This window comes from Hemiscyllium ocellatum, chromosome 29 (assembly GCF_020745735.1).
Source record: "Hemiscyllium ocellatum isolate sHemOce1 chromosome 29, sHemOce1.pat.X.cur, whole genome shotgun sequence".
Lineage (NCBI taxonomy): Eukaryota > Metazoa > Chordata > Chondrichthyes > Orectolobiformes > Hemiscylliidae > Hemiscyllium > Hemiscyllium ocellatum.
The window spans coordinates 51202226-51218371 of NC_083429.1; the positions used below are offsets into that span (position 1 = coordinate 51202226).

Genomic DNA, 16146 nt, shown 5'->3' on the forward strand with positions numbered 1-16146 from the left:
GGGGGGGTGTGTGGTGAGTGTGAGAGTTGGGTGTGTGGTGAGAGTGTGGGAGTGTGCGGGGGTGGGTGTGTGAGAGTGTGTGGTGAGAGTGTGGGAGGCGGGTGGGTGTGTGTGTGTGGTGAGTGTGCGGGTGGGGGTGTGTGTTGAGAGTGTGGGGGTCGGGTGTGTGTGTGGTGAGTGTGTGGGGGTCGGGTGTGTGGTGAGAGTGTGGGGGTCGGGTGTGTGTTGAGAGTGTGGTGGCGGGTGTGTGGTGAGTGTGGGAGGCGGGTGTGTGGTGAGTGTGAGAGTTGGGTGTGTGGTGAGTGTGTGGGGGTCGGGTATGTGGTGAGTGTGTGGGGGTCGGGTGTGTGGTGAGAGTGTGGTGGTCGGTGTGTGGTGAGTGTGAGGGAGGCAGGTGTGTGGCGAGTGAGGGAGGCGGGTGTGTGGTGAGTGTGCGGGGTTCGGGTGTGTGGTGAGTGTGAGAGTTGGGTGTGTGGTGAGAGTGTGGGAGGTGGGTGTGTGGTGAGTGTGGTGGCGGGTGTGTGGTGAGTGTGGGAGGCGGGTGTGTGGTGAGTGTGAGAGTTGGGTGTGTGGTGAGTGTGCGGGGATCGGCTGGGGGGAACTCAGGTGTGTGCAATGCTGACGATGCAAAATGTAATTCAAAACTCGGCTCTGAGTCAATCAAGAGGCCAAAATGTAAAAGATATAAATGTAATTTATTCATCCAAAAATCTGAACCCACATCAACAAAAGTTACTGCAGAGTAATGAGAAATAGTGTCTGGTCTTGTAACCAGGATACCTGGCGAAATCACCGTGGACTCTGGGATCTTGCTGTGCTGAACTGGTCAACCACCCATCATTCGTGGGGGTCCACAAAAAGCAGCAGTGGACTATTTAACCACAGCGGCAGTCTCATGTCCTCTCTTGACTTCCTTTTGATGGCATTGGAGGAGTGAGGACTATCGTGGGATCTTGCTGTGACTGGCCCTGGGGCATTGAGGTCAGCTCTCGGACCTGAAGCACATCACTGGTCCACTCAGCCGGTGCTGATTACGCCAAGCATTGAATTGGGCCTGTTGTTGCCCAGAAATTGGCAAAGCAACATCCTACAACATTGGCTGGAGTGTAAACCAGGGCCACACTTGGTTAACGAGACAAGGAGAGAGCTCCGACAGTATCTTCACTGAGGTGATCATGTCTTTCCAATTGACAAGTCCAACGTGAACTACAAACCAACAAAATCTTGCCAATCACTTCACTTGTCCTTCAGAAACATTTACATGTTCCTTCCAAACTCAGTTCCCCTTCCTTTTTGGCCACGCTTTGATATTGGCAAGATATAAATGAACTAGGTAAATGAAGACCAGTCAATATTATTACTGGCATGTTAAGCAAAATATGGCACAATATAGGAGACAGAAGCTTAACAGGTTTCTTGATACATATTAACAAAAAAAAAAATCCACAGAGAAACAGATTTCTGCTCACCTCCTGCAAAATAACTCGGGGTGTTGAGGTAAGTTCTTCTGCACTGGGAAGGTGAGCTGTTGCAATCACTGAATTGAGAAAAGTCAACAAGAAAAATCAAAATTTGATCAAAGGGAACCAATTTCAATTTCAATCCCTGATTTCTGCGCCCAAGAAATGCTGCTACATGCCCTGAACATCTCCAAAGTCTGAATACATGAAATCCCTGCACCAAAGTTTGAAAGGCACATCAGGGAGTGTCTGTAATCTTCCTCCCTCCTCGCCTACAGACTTCAGCCACCTTCTCGAGTTGATGGTGTCAAGGGTGTGGCAGTAGTCAGTCCACGTGTGTGTATACAAAGAGCGTGTTTCTATTTGCACACGTTTCGTGAGGGAGATTGAATGTTTCTGCCAAGGGCCCTTCACACATCCAGGCACGGGGACAGGGCAGCTGTGCCAAGTCCTGATAACAGCCTCCAAATCAACCCATGTTTGCTGATTCACAAAGTCATCCGTGGAAAAGGTTCTTTCTGTTTCACAGTCTGCCTCTGGTTTCCTGCTGGGTGTTCAGTTTTATTTTTCTCTGTTTGTTCCTTCCCATTTTATTTCGTAAGAATCCTTTTGCCTCTGTCCGTCATTACAACTGCACAGGAGACTTTGCATAGGTTCATTCCCTTCTATTGTTCGCAGGTGAAGACTTTTCTCTCGCCTGCTTTGAAGTCGGTCTTTATTCTGGTGAAAATGCTTCAGTAAATGATTGGCTGGTTTCTCAAACACCTTGTGGGGAGACAGGACTGGGTTTACCGTTGTTCAACCAGAGAGGACGTGTGACGGAGAGAGAGAAAGAGCGAGTGAGGCGGACAGACGGGGAGACAGCCAGTGAAGACAGGCAGCACCAGCTCTGCTGTTGGGGTCAGGACAGGACAGTTCCACAAAGGCCCCGGCTCAATGCCAACTCGCTCCACCCAGGAACCCAGTCCTCTCCGCCTCTCAGCTCATGAACTGCGTGTAGCCCTCAGCACCGGTGACAATCACATCCATCCAAATCCGCATTGCCTCCGGCGTGGGGGCCACCATGAAGTACAATCGGTCATGTGTCTTCACGCAGAACGTGAGGCTCGGGTTGGGACTCTGTAAGGAAGCAGATGGTGAGAGAAAACCTGGATTAACACGTTATTTTCTCAACAGCGACATCACAAGCACTCCGCCCTCCCACTTACCAGACAAGTTCCTCCCTGCTTGTGAGCAGCATTGGGATTACCAGAGGATGGGTAAGGCACTATGTAAATGCAAGTTGCGTCATCCCTTTAAATAGCTCTGGTTTGGTCACAACTGGAGCATCGCATCAGTTCACCCTGTTTTGGGAAGGATGGAGGGTCTTGGAGAAGCTGCAGGGGTTTATGGGGCTCTCCAGGGATCAGTGTAGATCTTAGTGACAAGATTAGGTGGGGCTATTTTCTTTTGAGCAAAAGGAGATTCAAGGGAGATTGGATAGAGGTGGACAGGATTATGTGTTGCTGGTTAAAGCACAGCAGGTTAGGCAGCATCCAAGGAACAGGAAATTCGACGTTTCGGGCCAGAGCCCTTCATCAGCTCTGGCCCGAAACGTCGAATCTCCTGTTCCTTGGATGCTGCCTGACCTGCTGTGCTTTAACCAGCAACACATTTTCAGCTCTGATCTCCAGCATCTGCTGACCTCACTTTTTACTCGTGGACAGGATTATGAAAAGCTTAGATAAACTAGAACAGGAAAAGCGGTTCCCATTAACTAGTGGCACAAGGACCAGGAGTGACGTTTGATTCAGGGTTTGGGTGGGAGACACAGGTGAAATACGGAGGTTACTTTTACATAGTCAGTGGCAATGCTTTGGCAGATTCTGCCAATGAGGGCACTGGAAGTGGTGATGATCACGAATTGCTCAGGGAGAACAGAGAGGTGCTAGGGAAAACATAGCTGACAGGGCTACAGGGATAAGTCAGAGACTGAGGTGTACAGCAGGAAACCAGTATGGCTGCACTGACTGAATGGCCTCCTTTGTCCCATACGTGACTCTATGACTCCCCAATTCTTGCTTTTCTTCTTCGGCAAATGAAATTCATTGCCAGATTTGACCTACACACCACGCATCTTAGGGGCTCCTGCAGTGCAGTGGTAGTGTCCCAATCTCTGAGCCAGGAAGTCTGGGTTCAAGTCCCACCTGCTCCAGAGATGTGTATGAACATCTCTGAGCAGGCTGCCTGGAAAATATATCAAATCATAGCCTTAAGGGCTCTTGTGGTGCAGTGGTAGTGTCCCTACCTTTGAACCAGGAGACCCCGGTTCAAGTCCTAACTGCTCCAGAGGGTGTGTAAGAACATCTCCCTACAGGTTGATTGGAAAATATCTGCATGGTACATCACATTGCCCACCACGGTTTAATGAAAAACACCTTGACAGAAAATCAGGGAGCCAATCTCACACTGGAGACTGGAGCAGAAAATCTACAAGTGAGACAGCCAGCCCTGCACGGAAGGAGTGCAGGGCACTGACTTTCAGGATGGATGTTAAACTGAGACATTGCCTGCTCCCTCACATAGATATAAACAATCCCATGGTCTGTGCTGCAAAGCAGAGAGGCTCTCTTCTAGTGTCCTGGTCAATATTTATTCCTCAGTCAACATCTCAGGAGAACACTGCACATTGCTCTGAGTGGAATCTTGCTGTGTCCAAACTGGCTGCTGTGCTTCCTGTATCACAAAACAGACTGCACTTCAGCTAGTCACTGGTTACAAAGCACCTTGAGGTACTGTGAGGTGGCACAGATGCAACTCTTTCCATTCTACCTTGTTGGTGGATCGCCCGTGTTACCCAGTCTCCCAGCCTCAGGCATGAATCTCACAGCGGGAGTAGGGGAGCTCTCGCTCCTGAGCACTCCCTGTGATGCTGCATGGTACTGAATACTCTGTGACTCTCTCAGATAGCCCTGCTCCAAACTCTCTCTTCACACTCTCTCATCTCTCTCTCTCTCTCTCTCTGTCTGCCCCACACTTTCTCTCTCTCTATCTGCCCTACACTCTCTGCTGCATATATTTGCTCCCCCCCCACTCTCTACTCCAAATCTGGGCCCTTGTGCAATCCGGATTTCTGTTGCTGTTGCTGTGCCCTCTGGCTGCTAGCTCTCAAACTCCAGGATTCCCTTCCTGAACCTCTCAGTCCCTCTCTCTCCTTACTGACGACCTTGATAACTTAGATGCTTGAACTGTTCCTTCAGAGTTAAAGATTAGTTCACGCTTGTAATGAGCCCCTGGGGATGTGTTATGACACTAATGGAACAACTTCAATTGGCTCTAATGTTAACTCTGTTTCTCTCTCCCCACACACTGCAGTTTCTCCAGCACTTCCTGTTTTCAATTTAAGGTAAGGTGGTATTAGTTTGTTTTTCCATTCCTGTCAAAAGGGGTATTAACCTGCTGCTGATTCTCTCCCAACCTGGAAAAGATTAGCACCGACCCAGTATTTAAATGGTCACCTCATTGGCAGAGACTGAGTGAAAGAACAAGCTCATTGTAAAATTGTTTTGACGTGTAACAGAGACAAAGCTTTGAAGACCACAGAATAAGGGGGTCACAAACCATGGAGAATAGCGAGTCATACGTACGTTGATTCTATGCAGGTTCAAATATCCCTTCTGAGCACAAGGAAGGAAATAGCCCAGCAACAGGGGGAGAAAAAAGGAAAGAAACGTACAGAAATAAATACGCTGCAAAGGCAGATCAATGATCCTGTTCATAACGAGCAGAGCTCAAAACTGTAACTCCAAACCAAAGCATCATTGGGGCCATTGTAATCCAACCTGCTGGATGGCAATGGGGTTAAGATTCCACTCCACCTCATTTCATCCCCCACCCCGTTCTCCCCAAGAGCGGGTTGGCCTAAACTTGAGTCCCCAACAATCAGGCATCCACTCACAGCCTGAACACTAAGGGGAAATAGTCGCTTGGTTGTGCAGAGTTTGAGCATTGCTGGAAAAGCTGCACTTTGTCAAAGCTTTTTATTTTTCATTCATCAGTTCACAAGAATACCAATTCATGGGGAAAACCAACATTTATACTGAACGAGAGGACAATCTCTCATTACAGTTAGAAAGAATATATTCATGCTTTGAATGTTTCAATTTAACAAAATAGTCAATAGCCATTCATTGGCCCATTTCTTTCAGCAATGACTTCACCCATTCTGACTGCTTTAAAATTTAAACAAAACCTGCCAATTAATCATCAATCATCATTAACTGCTGTAACTTCCATGGTAATGCCACCACCAAACAGAGTCCATTTGCAAACCTAATCAGCAGCCTCCTCTCATCCATTATAAATGACCTCCTTTTCCCGTTGAATTAGCTGTTCTTGCAAATTGTCCTGATGGGAGTTGGATAAAATGCCTTGACAAAATGTGTCTTTTTGTAGCGATAGGGAACATTAAACAATTCACTCTGTTCTTGTGATCATTACAAGGGGTCACTGCTGGAAGCTAAGGGGGAGGTCCCCTAGTTGCTGTATAACCAAATAATAATCTTTATTCATTAACGTGTTTTACTGTCAGCAGTGGCTCAGTGGGGGTCACTTTCAACCGAAAGTCAGAAGGCTGAGGGTTCGATGCTCACTGAATGTAAGTTGCTATTTCCAATGCTGTTTCTGAGGGTGTGCTGCTTTGTCAGAGGCACGGCCTTTGGTTGGTCAGCAGTGAGTGCACTTTAGATGTACAGTCAGTTCTTTTGTAACACCATGGTTGTGTTCTTGTGAAACCCCGCGTTATAGAGAAACTGTACTTGAGAAACAGTGCTAAAAGTGTTGGTGATGTAATTGTGTGGGCGGCACGGTGGCACAGTGGTTAGCACTGCTGCCTCACAGCGCCTGAGACCCGGGTTCAATTCCCAACTCAGGCGACTGACTGTGTGGAGTTTGCACGTTCTCCCCATGTCTGCGTGGGTTTCCTCCGGGTGCTCCGGTTTCCTCCCACAGTCCAAAGATGTGCGGGTCAGGTGAATTGGCCATGCTAAATTGCCCGTAGTGTTAGGTAAGAGGTAAATGTAGGGGTCTGGGTGGGTTGCACTTCGGCGGGTCGGTGTGGACTTGTTGGGCCGAAGGGCCTGTTTCCACACTGTAAGTAATCTAATCTAATCTACATATGGTTTAAATGTGCACATGGTAGAAACAGCATCCCTTATTCATCAATTGCATTACAGCGAGTTCATGTTGACGAAACGTGTGTTATAACAGACCAACTTGCACTTCATTGGCTGCAAAGCATTCTGGGATGTACATCTGTTGTGACAGGTGCTATGTAAATGCAAGTCGAGAGTGTGGTGCTAGAAAAGCACAGTAGATCGGGCAGGATTTCCTGATGAAGGGCTTTTGCCTGAAATGTCAACTCCCCTGCTCCTCAGATGCTGCCTGACCTGCTGTACTTTTCCAATACCACACTCTTGACTCTAACCTCTAGCATCTGCAGTCCTCACTTTCTTCCTATATAAATGCAAGTTCTTGCTTTCCAGCATTGCTAAATTCCTCAGCTAAAACACCACCCTCTGCAGTAAGACCAAACTCAGGTGAAAGTTTATTCCAGATTCTCAAAATTCACCCCCAAAACTCACCTAGATCTGGGGTGGGAGGGGGGAGGCGTTTGGGTTGGTTCTGATATCTCAAATCCAATTTTAATGATTTGGAGATGCCGGTGTTGGACTGGGGTGTACAAAGTTAAAAATCACACAGCACCAGGTTATAGCTGAAAATGTGTTGCTGGTTAAAGCGCAGCAGGTCAGGCAGCATCCAAGGGACAGGAAATTCAACGTTTCGGGCAAAAGCCCTTCATCAGGAAGGGCTTTTGCCCGAACTGTTGAATTTCCTGTTCCTTGGATGCTGCCTGACCTGCTGCGCTTTAACCAGCAACACATTTTCAGCTCTGATCTCCAGCATCTGCAGACCTCACTTTTTACTCGAAGATTAACACCAGATTATAGTCCAACAGGCTTAACTGGAAGCACACTAGCTTTCGGAGTGACGTTCCTTAATCACCTGATGAAGGAGCGTCGCTCCGAAAGCTAGTGCTTCCAATTAAACCTGTTGGACTATAATCTGGTGTTGTGTGATTTCCAATTTTAATGGGAACTGTAACAAAGATCAAAGCCTGGATAGGATGAATAGCCTCAAGTTTTTTATTCCCAGGGGTAGGGGAGTCCAGAACTAGAGGGCATAAGTTTATAGTGAGAGGGGAAAGATTTAGAAGAGACCTAAGGGGCAACTTTTTCACGCAGAGGGTGGTGCGTGTGTGGAATGAGCTGCCAGAGGAAGTGGTGGAGGCTGGTACAATTACAACACTGAAAAGGCATCTGGATGGGTATACGAACAGGAAGGATATAGTGGGATATGGGCAAAATGCTGGCAAATGGGACGAGATTAATTTAGGATATCTGGTCGGCATGGACGGGTTGGACCGAAGGGTCTGTTTCCATGCTGTACATCTCTATGACTCTAGGACTCTTTACAGGAAGCTAAACAGATGAGATTAAGATGTCATTGTTGGTGTAGGGATAAGGCTGGGGGATAGATAATGCACTCCAGGCTGTGCAGTACCCACAAGTTGCGGAAGGTCAAAGGATCAACAGGTCAATTAAGGGGTTAATGCTGCCCTCAATCCCAAAGGCACACGACTCCCAAATAAAGGACACGTGGACTTCCAAAATCCAGGCTGAATCAGCGACAGGCCACTGAGGAGGGAAGATGAAGTGACTGGCTTTGTTTAGCACAGAGCCCTGTGATTACTGACAGTCACAGACCAATAAACTGATTGGCTGTAGCTCATGTTTCTGAATGCAGTGAGCTCTGAGCTGCGGCTGGGAGACATGAGACAAGAACAACGATGATGAAAAACAATATAAATACGGCCACTGCAGCACGACAACGCCTGGAAGCGCTTCACCCACCAAATTATTTTTGGAATGCCGTGACTGCGATGTGGTGGCAACAGTAAGTCAGTTAAGTTCTGTAAACACCCAGCATGGGGTTAACCAAGGCTGATATAGTAATAATGCTGGGAAATCTCCCTGGTCTGCCTTTCATTACCAGAATGATGATGCACATAAAGTGGCTACTTTGCCTCCTTTTAAAAAAACTATTCCATTAATCCCACTCTCCCTGCTCTTTCACCACAGTGTTGTAATTTATTTTAAATATTATTGAATCTGCTTCCACTGTCCTTTCCGTGCAGCAGATTCTGAATCGTAACGTGTGCTGATAAAACATTCTCGTCTGTCCCTCTTTTGTCAAATTCACTTAAGTGTCCCTCTAGTGAAGAAACAGTTTTTCTTCATCTCTTCCATCAAAATCCTTCACAATTTGGAACACATTAGATTAGATTTCCTACGGTGTGGAAACTGGCCCTTCGACCCAACCAAACCACACCGACCCTCCAAAGAGTAGCCCACTCAGACCCATTTCCCTCTGACTAATGCACCCAACACTATGGACAATTTAGCATGGCCAATTCACCTGACCTGCACATCTTTGGGAGGAAACCGTAGCACCCAGAGGAAACCTACACAGACACAGGGAGAATGTGCAAACTCCACACAGTCAGTCACCTGAGGCGGGAGTCGAACCTGGGGCCCTGGTACTGTGAGGCAGCAGTGCTAACCACTGAGCCACCATGCCACCCTCAAACATCTCAAGTAAACCTGCCCTTAATGTTCTCAGCTCTGAGAAGGACAATCCAGGAGTGAAGAGAGAATAAACCAAGCCAGTTGCAGACTAAGTGAGTATCTGTGCAGGCACCAGTTCAGTTGAAGAGCAGCTGATACTAACTGAGAACAGGTGAGGACATGTATATGAAGAATATGGAGCAAGTGTGTTGCAATCTCCTCATGGATCAGCTCCTGAGGCTGACAAAGGTGATGATGAACAGGTCCAGGCAGCGGGGCCTTCGAAGGATGTGGGGGCCTCAGACTGGAGTGCCACTGTTCAGTGGGTACATTTGGGTCTGATGTTCCTGGAAAAGGAGGACCTGGTGTCCACTACAATGCCTGAGATCTTCCACCATCAGTGGGCACTGCAGGGGCTGGAGAGCATGATCATCTCCCAGCCCTGACCAGCCAGGACATTTCAATGGAATCTTTGTTAGGCTTTGTTTAAAGCTATGATCTTTGGGACAGTTCCCCTTCATGAGTCTGTCACTTATTCGGTTTAATTTGGTTTGGCTTCAAAGTGGGATAGGAGACTGGAGGGTCTCCTCTGTGGACTGGATTGGTGGTCTGCATTTAGTCTGAGACTTTGTAAAGAAACTGATGTGGAAGATAGACCACTTCCCGCTGCTTCTTTGTCCAATGATGTTTAGCAGATTAACACTCAAAGCCTTGGTGCAGGACTTTTGAGGAAATTTGTAGCTCAGGTTGAGGTTTTGGATGTAGGTTTGCTCTCTCAGCTGGAAGGTTCATTTCCAGGCGTTTCGTCACCCTACTAGGTGACATCTTCAGTGGGCCTCAGGCGAAGCACTGCATTTGAGAAAACACTAAAACATTATTTATATGTTTAGGTTTCTTTGGGCCGATGATGTCATTTCCTGTGTTGATGCTATTTCCTGTGGTAAAGTCACTTCCTGTTCCTTTTCTCAAACCCACCAACACACTAAAGCCAGAGACCCAGTTCAATTACCGCCTCAAGTGACTGTGTGGAGTTTGCACATTCTCCCCATATCTGCCTGGGTTTCCTCCGGGTGCTGCAGTTTCCTCCCACAGTCCAAAAATGTGCAGCTTAGGTGAACTGGCCATGATAAATTGCCTGTAGCGTTTGGAGAAGGGGTAAATGTAGGGAAATGGGTCTGGGTGGGTTGCACTTCGGCGAGTCGGTTTGGACTTGTTGGGCCGAACGGCCTGTTTCCACACTGTAAGTAATCTAATCTAATGAACTTGAAAGACAAACAACAAGCAAAACTAATGTAATTTACAAAATTCCGTGCAAGGACTGTAACAAACACTACATTGGACAAACAGGCAGAAAACTAGCCCACCAGTATACATGAACACCTACAAATAAGCTACAAAAAAAATGACCCTCTCTCACTAGTGTCTTTTTTACAGATGAGGAAGGGCACCACTTCGATTGGGACAACACATCCATCCTGGGACAAGCCAAACAGAGACACACACGAGAATTCCTAATGGCATGCCTACTCGAACTCTATCAACAAACACATTGAGCTAGACCCCATCTACCACCCCCTGAGAAAGGAACAGGAAGTGACTTCGCCACAGGAAATGAATCACCATCTCAAAGAAACCCAAACATATAAATAGAAAGCAGGAATTTTCGGCAATGCTTCGCCTGAGTCCCACTGAAGATGTTACCTAGTAGGGTGACGAAACGTCTGGAAGTGAACCTTTCAGCTCAGTGAGCAAACCTACATCCCTGGTGCAGGATGTTAATCCATCGTCCATCTGAAGCAGAGGACAAACTGATCTAGGAATAGCAGTGGATGACAGAGGGATACAGGGTCTGCTGGGTCCAGGGTAGTGTTAGCTTTTTAAATGTTCTTACCTTTGAGGCACTCCGGAGATGGTCATAGTAAACCTCCTCGATAGCTTGAAAATAAATCACTCCCTTCAATTTACTTTCATGTTTATCTGTCAAAGAATTACATTGGTTAAAATGTACAGTCACTTTTTTGTAGGTCTTTTCAATTGCACTTCCCTGAGCAACCCCACAACAATATCCCATCATGCTTCGAGCACACCCCCCAACAATATCCCATCATGCTCTGAGCAACCCCCTAACAATATCCCATCATGCTTCGAGCACACCCCCCAACAATATCCCATCATGCTCTGAGCAACCCCACAACAATATCCCATCATGCTTCGAGCACACCCCCCAACAATATCCCATCATGCTCTGAGCAACCCCCTAACAATATCCCATCATGCTTCGAGCACACCCTCCAACAATGTCCCATCATGCTCCGATACCCAACAATATCCCATCATGCTCTGAACACCCCCTCCCCCAACAATATCCCATCATGCTCTGAGCAACCCCCCAACAATATCCCATCATGCTTCGAGCGCACCCCCCAACGATGTCCCATCATGCTCCAAGCACCAACAATATCCCATCCTGCTCCAAGCGCCCCCCCAACAATATCCCATCATGCTCGGAGTATCCGCCCAACAGTATCCCACCATGCTCCGAGAGCACACCAGGCCACGCAATCGCCCTAAATCTCACTGAAGCACCTGACTTCTCCAGTCAGCCTCGGCATCAGTGAAACAGCAACAGGTTTTGTCCAAATCACAATTCCCACGCTCCCCCCCCCGGCTTCAGGGCTCTGTCCTTTCCTTGTGTACAGCACACCAACTATCAGTCTCTGTTCTATTCTCTCACAGCAAATCAGAAAACTGCTTCGTTTGGAAAGAGTTTTGCTTCTTTCCTCTCGCGTGAATTCTGCGTTCTGCAGTGCCGGCTGGAATTAGCCTTCACTGCTGTTGCCTTTTTATTTACTCTTGGATTTTTAGCATCTCTTTGCCACGGTAACCTCAGGCCATTTTAGCAATTCTTAAAACCAACTGCTTGCTGGGAAATTCACTGCATCCCTGCCAGAACATTCTCCAGTTTCAAGTTGGAATTAAAGAAGACGTGACAAAAAAGAGCCATTGGTTTTTCCCAATGTAAATAAGTTATCATTTTCTCAATCTTTAAAATTACAGTTGACCGACCTCCCTCACTACTTTGCATTCTCCCCACACTCACTATTGACACCTAACTGCTGTTTCTCATTGTTGAGGCTAATTGTTTCTACTTCCAGAAGAGAAATACAACTATTATTTGTTCCAGAAACAGGCAAAACAAAGTTTAAAGATCGCTTACCCACATAATAAGACAATGTCCGCTTGATGCGATCGAAGACAAACCACCGCTTCCTCCAAGATTTGATTTTCCCGCCCATTTTTGTGAGGTAACCCTTACACATCTTCTCAGAAATAGCCACCTGGTAGCAGGTTTCCAGGTTGTGGCCGGATGATTCGATGTGGGATCGTAGGTCGAAATCCTCCTTCCTGATTGGTAGATACCGAGTTAAAGGTCGTGCCTGGAAGCCAGATCAATTCAGGACAAGTGAGTGGAGCCCAAAGCTAAACACTGACCCCTTCAAGGAGAAGGTGGTTCATCTTGAGACTGATCTGCTTCAATATCATTTACATTTTGTATCTTCTTCTGTTCTTCCCGAGAGACATTGATTCTTATCGGAATCGTGAGAATACAATAGCACCAAAAAGGCCATTCAGCCCATCAAGTCTATACTAGTTCTGTTAATTAGTTCCACTCCCTGGTTCTTTCCCCCTAATCCTGTCATTTATATTTCAAGTATCCAATCTCTTTTTTAAAGCTGTTATTGATTATGTGTCCAATATCCGATCATTCTAGATCCTATCAACTTATATAAAGTTGGCGGCGTTGCCATTGGTTCCCCTAGGTTCTGGATCTATGAGCAGCTTCAGCAAAGGGAACTGTTCATCATGTTTTGAGATCAATGAGTGTCCATTTGTGTGATGCTTCCCAAACTCTATCAATCCAGTGGAAGGGACCAGGGATGACCAGGCTTGGGAATCCTGGCTGATCTTTCCCCTCTCTCGGTCCAAGTCAATAGTTAAAGGTGAAGTCATATTGGCCTGGCTGCAGTTAGCAAAATGCAGATGTTTTGTAAACTGAGCCAGGAGTTAGTTGGCTCAGAGAAATAAAATCTTCATTATTCTTTCATGCGATGTAGATGTCCGAAAGGTCTCAGATACAGTCACATAGATGGGTTAACTCCAGGAAGGGTAAGAGAGGTAGGCAGCTAGTGCAAGAGTCATCTGTGGCTATCCTCATTTCAGACAGGTATGCTGTTTTGGAAAATGTAGGGGGTGATGGATTCTCAGGGGAACGTAGCACGAACAGCCAAGTTTCTGGTATTGAGACTGGCTCTAATGCAACGAGGGGTACGTCGGCTTCCAAGAGATCAATTGTGTTAGGGGATTCTCTAGTCCGAGGTACAGATAGACGCTTCTGTGGCCAGCAGAGAAAAAGCAGAATGTTGTGTTGTTTCCCTGGTGCCAGGATCAAGGATGTCTCAGAGAGGGTGCAGAATGTTCTCACGGGGGAGAGGGGCCAGCAGGAGGTCATTGTCCACATTGGAGCCAATGATATAGCAAGGGAAAAGGATGAGATTCTGAAGGGAGAGTACAGAGAGTTAGGCAGGAATTTAAAAAGGAGGTCCTCAAGAGTAGTAATAACTGGAGCCTGGTGCTGGGAGCTAGTGAGGGCAGGAATAGGAGGATAGAGCAGAAGAATGCATGGCTGAGGAGCTGGTATATGGGAGAGGGATTCACATTTTTGGATCATTGGAATCTCTTCTGGGGTAGAAGTGACCTGTACAAGAAGGATGGATTGCACCTAAATTGAAAGTGGGCTAATTTACTGGCAGGGAAATTTGCGAGAGTTACTCAGGATGATTTAAACTATTAAGGTGGAGGGAGGGAGAGGAAGGGGAGGAGGGTGGGACCCAGGGAGACACTGAGTAAAGAGATCAATCTGAGACTGGTACAGTTGAGAAAAGAAATGAGTCAAACAGTCAGGGAAGGCAGGGTCAAAGCAGAGAACAAGGTAGGACTGATAAATTAAACTGCATTTATTTCAATGCAAGAGGCCAAATTGGAAAGGCAAATGAACTCAGGGCATGGTTAGGAACATGGGACTGGGATATCATAGTAATTACAGACACTTGGCTCAGGGATGGGCAGGACTGGCAGCTTAATGTTGCATGATACAAATGCTACAGGAAGGATAGAAAGGGAGGCAAGAGAGGAGGGGGAGTGGTGTTTTTGATAACGGATAGCATTACAACTGTGCTGAGGGAGTATATTCTGGAAATCTTAGTTATTTGTAAGAATAATAGGGTGGTTATGGTAGGGGATTTTAACTTTCCAAACTGCCATAGTGATCAGGTTTTATATGGAGAGGAATTTCTTAAGTGTGTACAAGAAAATTTTCTGATTCAGTATGTGAATGTACCTACGAGAGAAGGTGCAAAACTTGACCTACTGTTGGGAAATAAGGCAGGGCAGGTGACTGAGATGTCAGTGGGGGAGCACTTTGGGGCCAGTGACCATAATTCAATTAGTTTTAAAATAGTGATGGAAAAGGATAGACCAGATCTAAAAGTTGAAGTTCTAAATTGGAGAAAGGCCAATTTTGATGGTATTAGGAAAGAACTTTCAAAAGCTGATTGGAGGCAGATGTTCGCAGGTAATGGGATGGCTGGAAAATGGGAAGCCTTCAGAAATGAGATAACGAGAATCCAGAGAAAGCATATTCCTGTCAGGGTGAAAGGGAAGGCTGGTAGGTATAGGGAATGCTGATGGCTGAAGAAATTGAGGGTTTGGTTAAGGGGTAAAAAGACACGCAGAGGGTGGAGTGTGTGTGGAATGAGCTGCCAGAGGAAGTGGTGGAGGCTGGTACAATTGCAACTGTTAAAAAGGCATCTGGATGGGTATATGAATAGGAAGGGTTTGGAGGGATATTTGGTCGGTGGGACGAGATTGAGTTGGGATATTTGGTCGGCATGGACAAGTTGGACCGAAGGGTCTGTTTCTGTGCTGTACATCTCTGTGTCTCTGATCAACTACAATTATTCATTCCCAATTACTTGAACCAAGTGTTTTGCTTGGTCTTTTCACAGTAGGATTACAGTGTGTGTACTGTCAAATGTAGGTCAGAGTAAGAATGGCAGATTTTCTTCCCAAAAGGACATCAGTGAACTGACATTTATATAACACTTTTCACCACCTCAGGGACCTTCAAAGCACTTTCCCACCAATGAGATACTTTCGTAATGTAGCGAAAGTTGGCAACTAATTTACATACAGCAAGCTCCCACACAGAACCCTGTATCAATGGCCAGATAATCAACTTCTGTGATCTAGATTGAGGGATAAATACTGGCCAAGACATTGGGGACAACTTCAAAACATTGCCATGGGCTCTTTACCATTCACCTAAGAGGATGGGTAAGGGCTCAGATTGATTTGATTTGGTTTATTGTTGTCCCATGTGCCGAGATACAGTGAAAGGTGTAGTTTTATGCACTCTACAGGCAGATCGTACCATACAAAGTGCATCAGGGTGGCAGAATGCAGAGTTACAGCCACTGAGAAGGCACAGAGAGAAAGAGACTAACATTAACATTTGAGAAGTCCATTCACAACTCTGATAGCATTGCATCTCTCCCATGTGTTGGGACTCCTGAGATGGTGAAAGATGTTATACAGACATCAGTTCTTTCCTTATTATCTTGAGAATGTAAGTTGAGTTTATTTGAAGATGATAATGTTCAAATGTGAGGCGGGGTTCGTGACCTTTGCCTTATAATCCTAGGCTGTCTTCAGTTGACATTAGATGATTTTAATCCTATTAAGTGCTCCGCATTTTGCCTTGAGGTGGCTGCTGTGATTATTTTAGTTAGTAAAGCTCCTAATGACCCATATTCCATCAAATACACCCAACGAACAGTTTTCTCCCTGTGCAATTGATAAGGAAGCACCAGCTCGAGACAATGAAAGTATTCATTATCTGATGGTCCCTCCCCTTCCATAAGCACTTCACACAACCCTCTGAAACTGCCGTCACTTCTGGCCTC

At 46.4% G+C, this 16146-nt stretch overlaps 1 protein-coding gene across 10 annotated transcripts in view; it reads right to left on the reverse strand.

The window, feature by feature from the left end:
- Positions 1-676: 676 nt before the first annotated feature.
- The window catches only part of LOC132829706 (pleckstrin homology-like domain family B member 1), a 377428-nt gene continuing 361958 nt past the window's right edge, over positions 677-16146 (reverse strand). For 8 of the 10 annotated variants that reach the window (XM_060847069.1, XM_060847065.1, XM_060847068.1 and 5 more), the window contains 4 exons: positions 12342-12561; positions 11016-11101; positions 5087-5116; positions 677-2579 (listed from right to left, as the gene is read on the reverse strand). In XM_060847069.1, coding sequence (XP_060703052.1) covers positions 2439-2579; positions 5087-5116; positions 11016-11101; positions 12342-12561 — 477 coding nt within the window. In that variant the 3' untranslated portion in view covers positions 677-2438. The remainder of the gene's footprint in view (positions 2580-5086; positions 5117-11015; positions 11102-12341; positions 12562-16146) is intronic. The other 2 variants (XM_060847066.1, XM_060847072.1) reach the window with 1 other exon arrangement.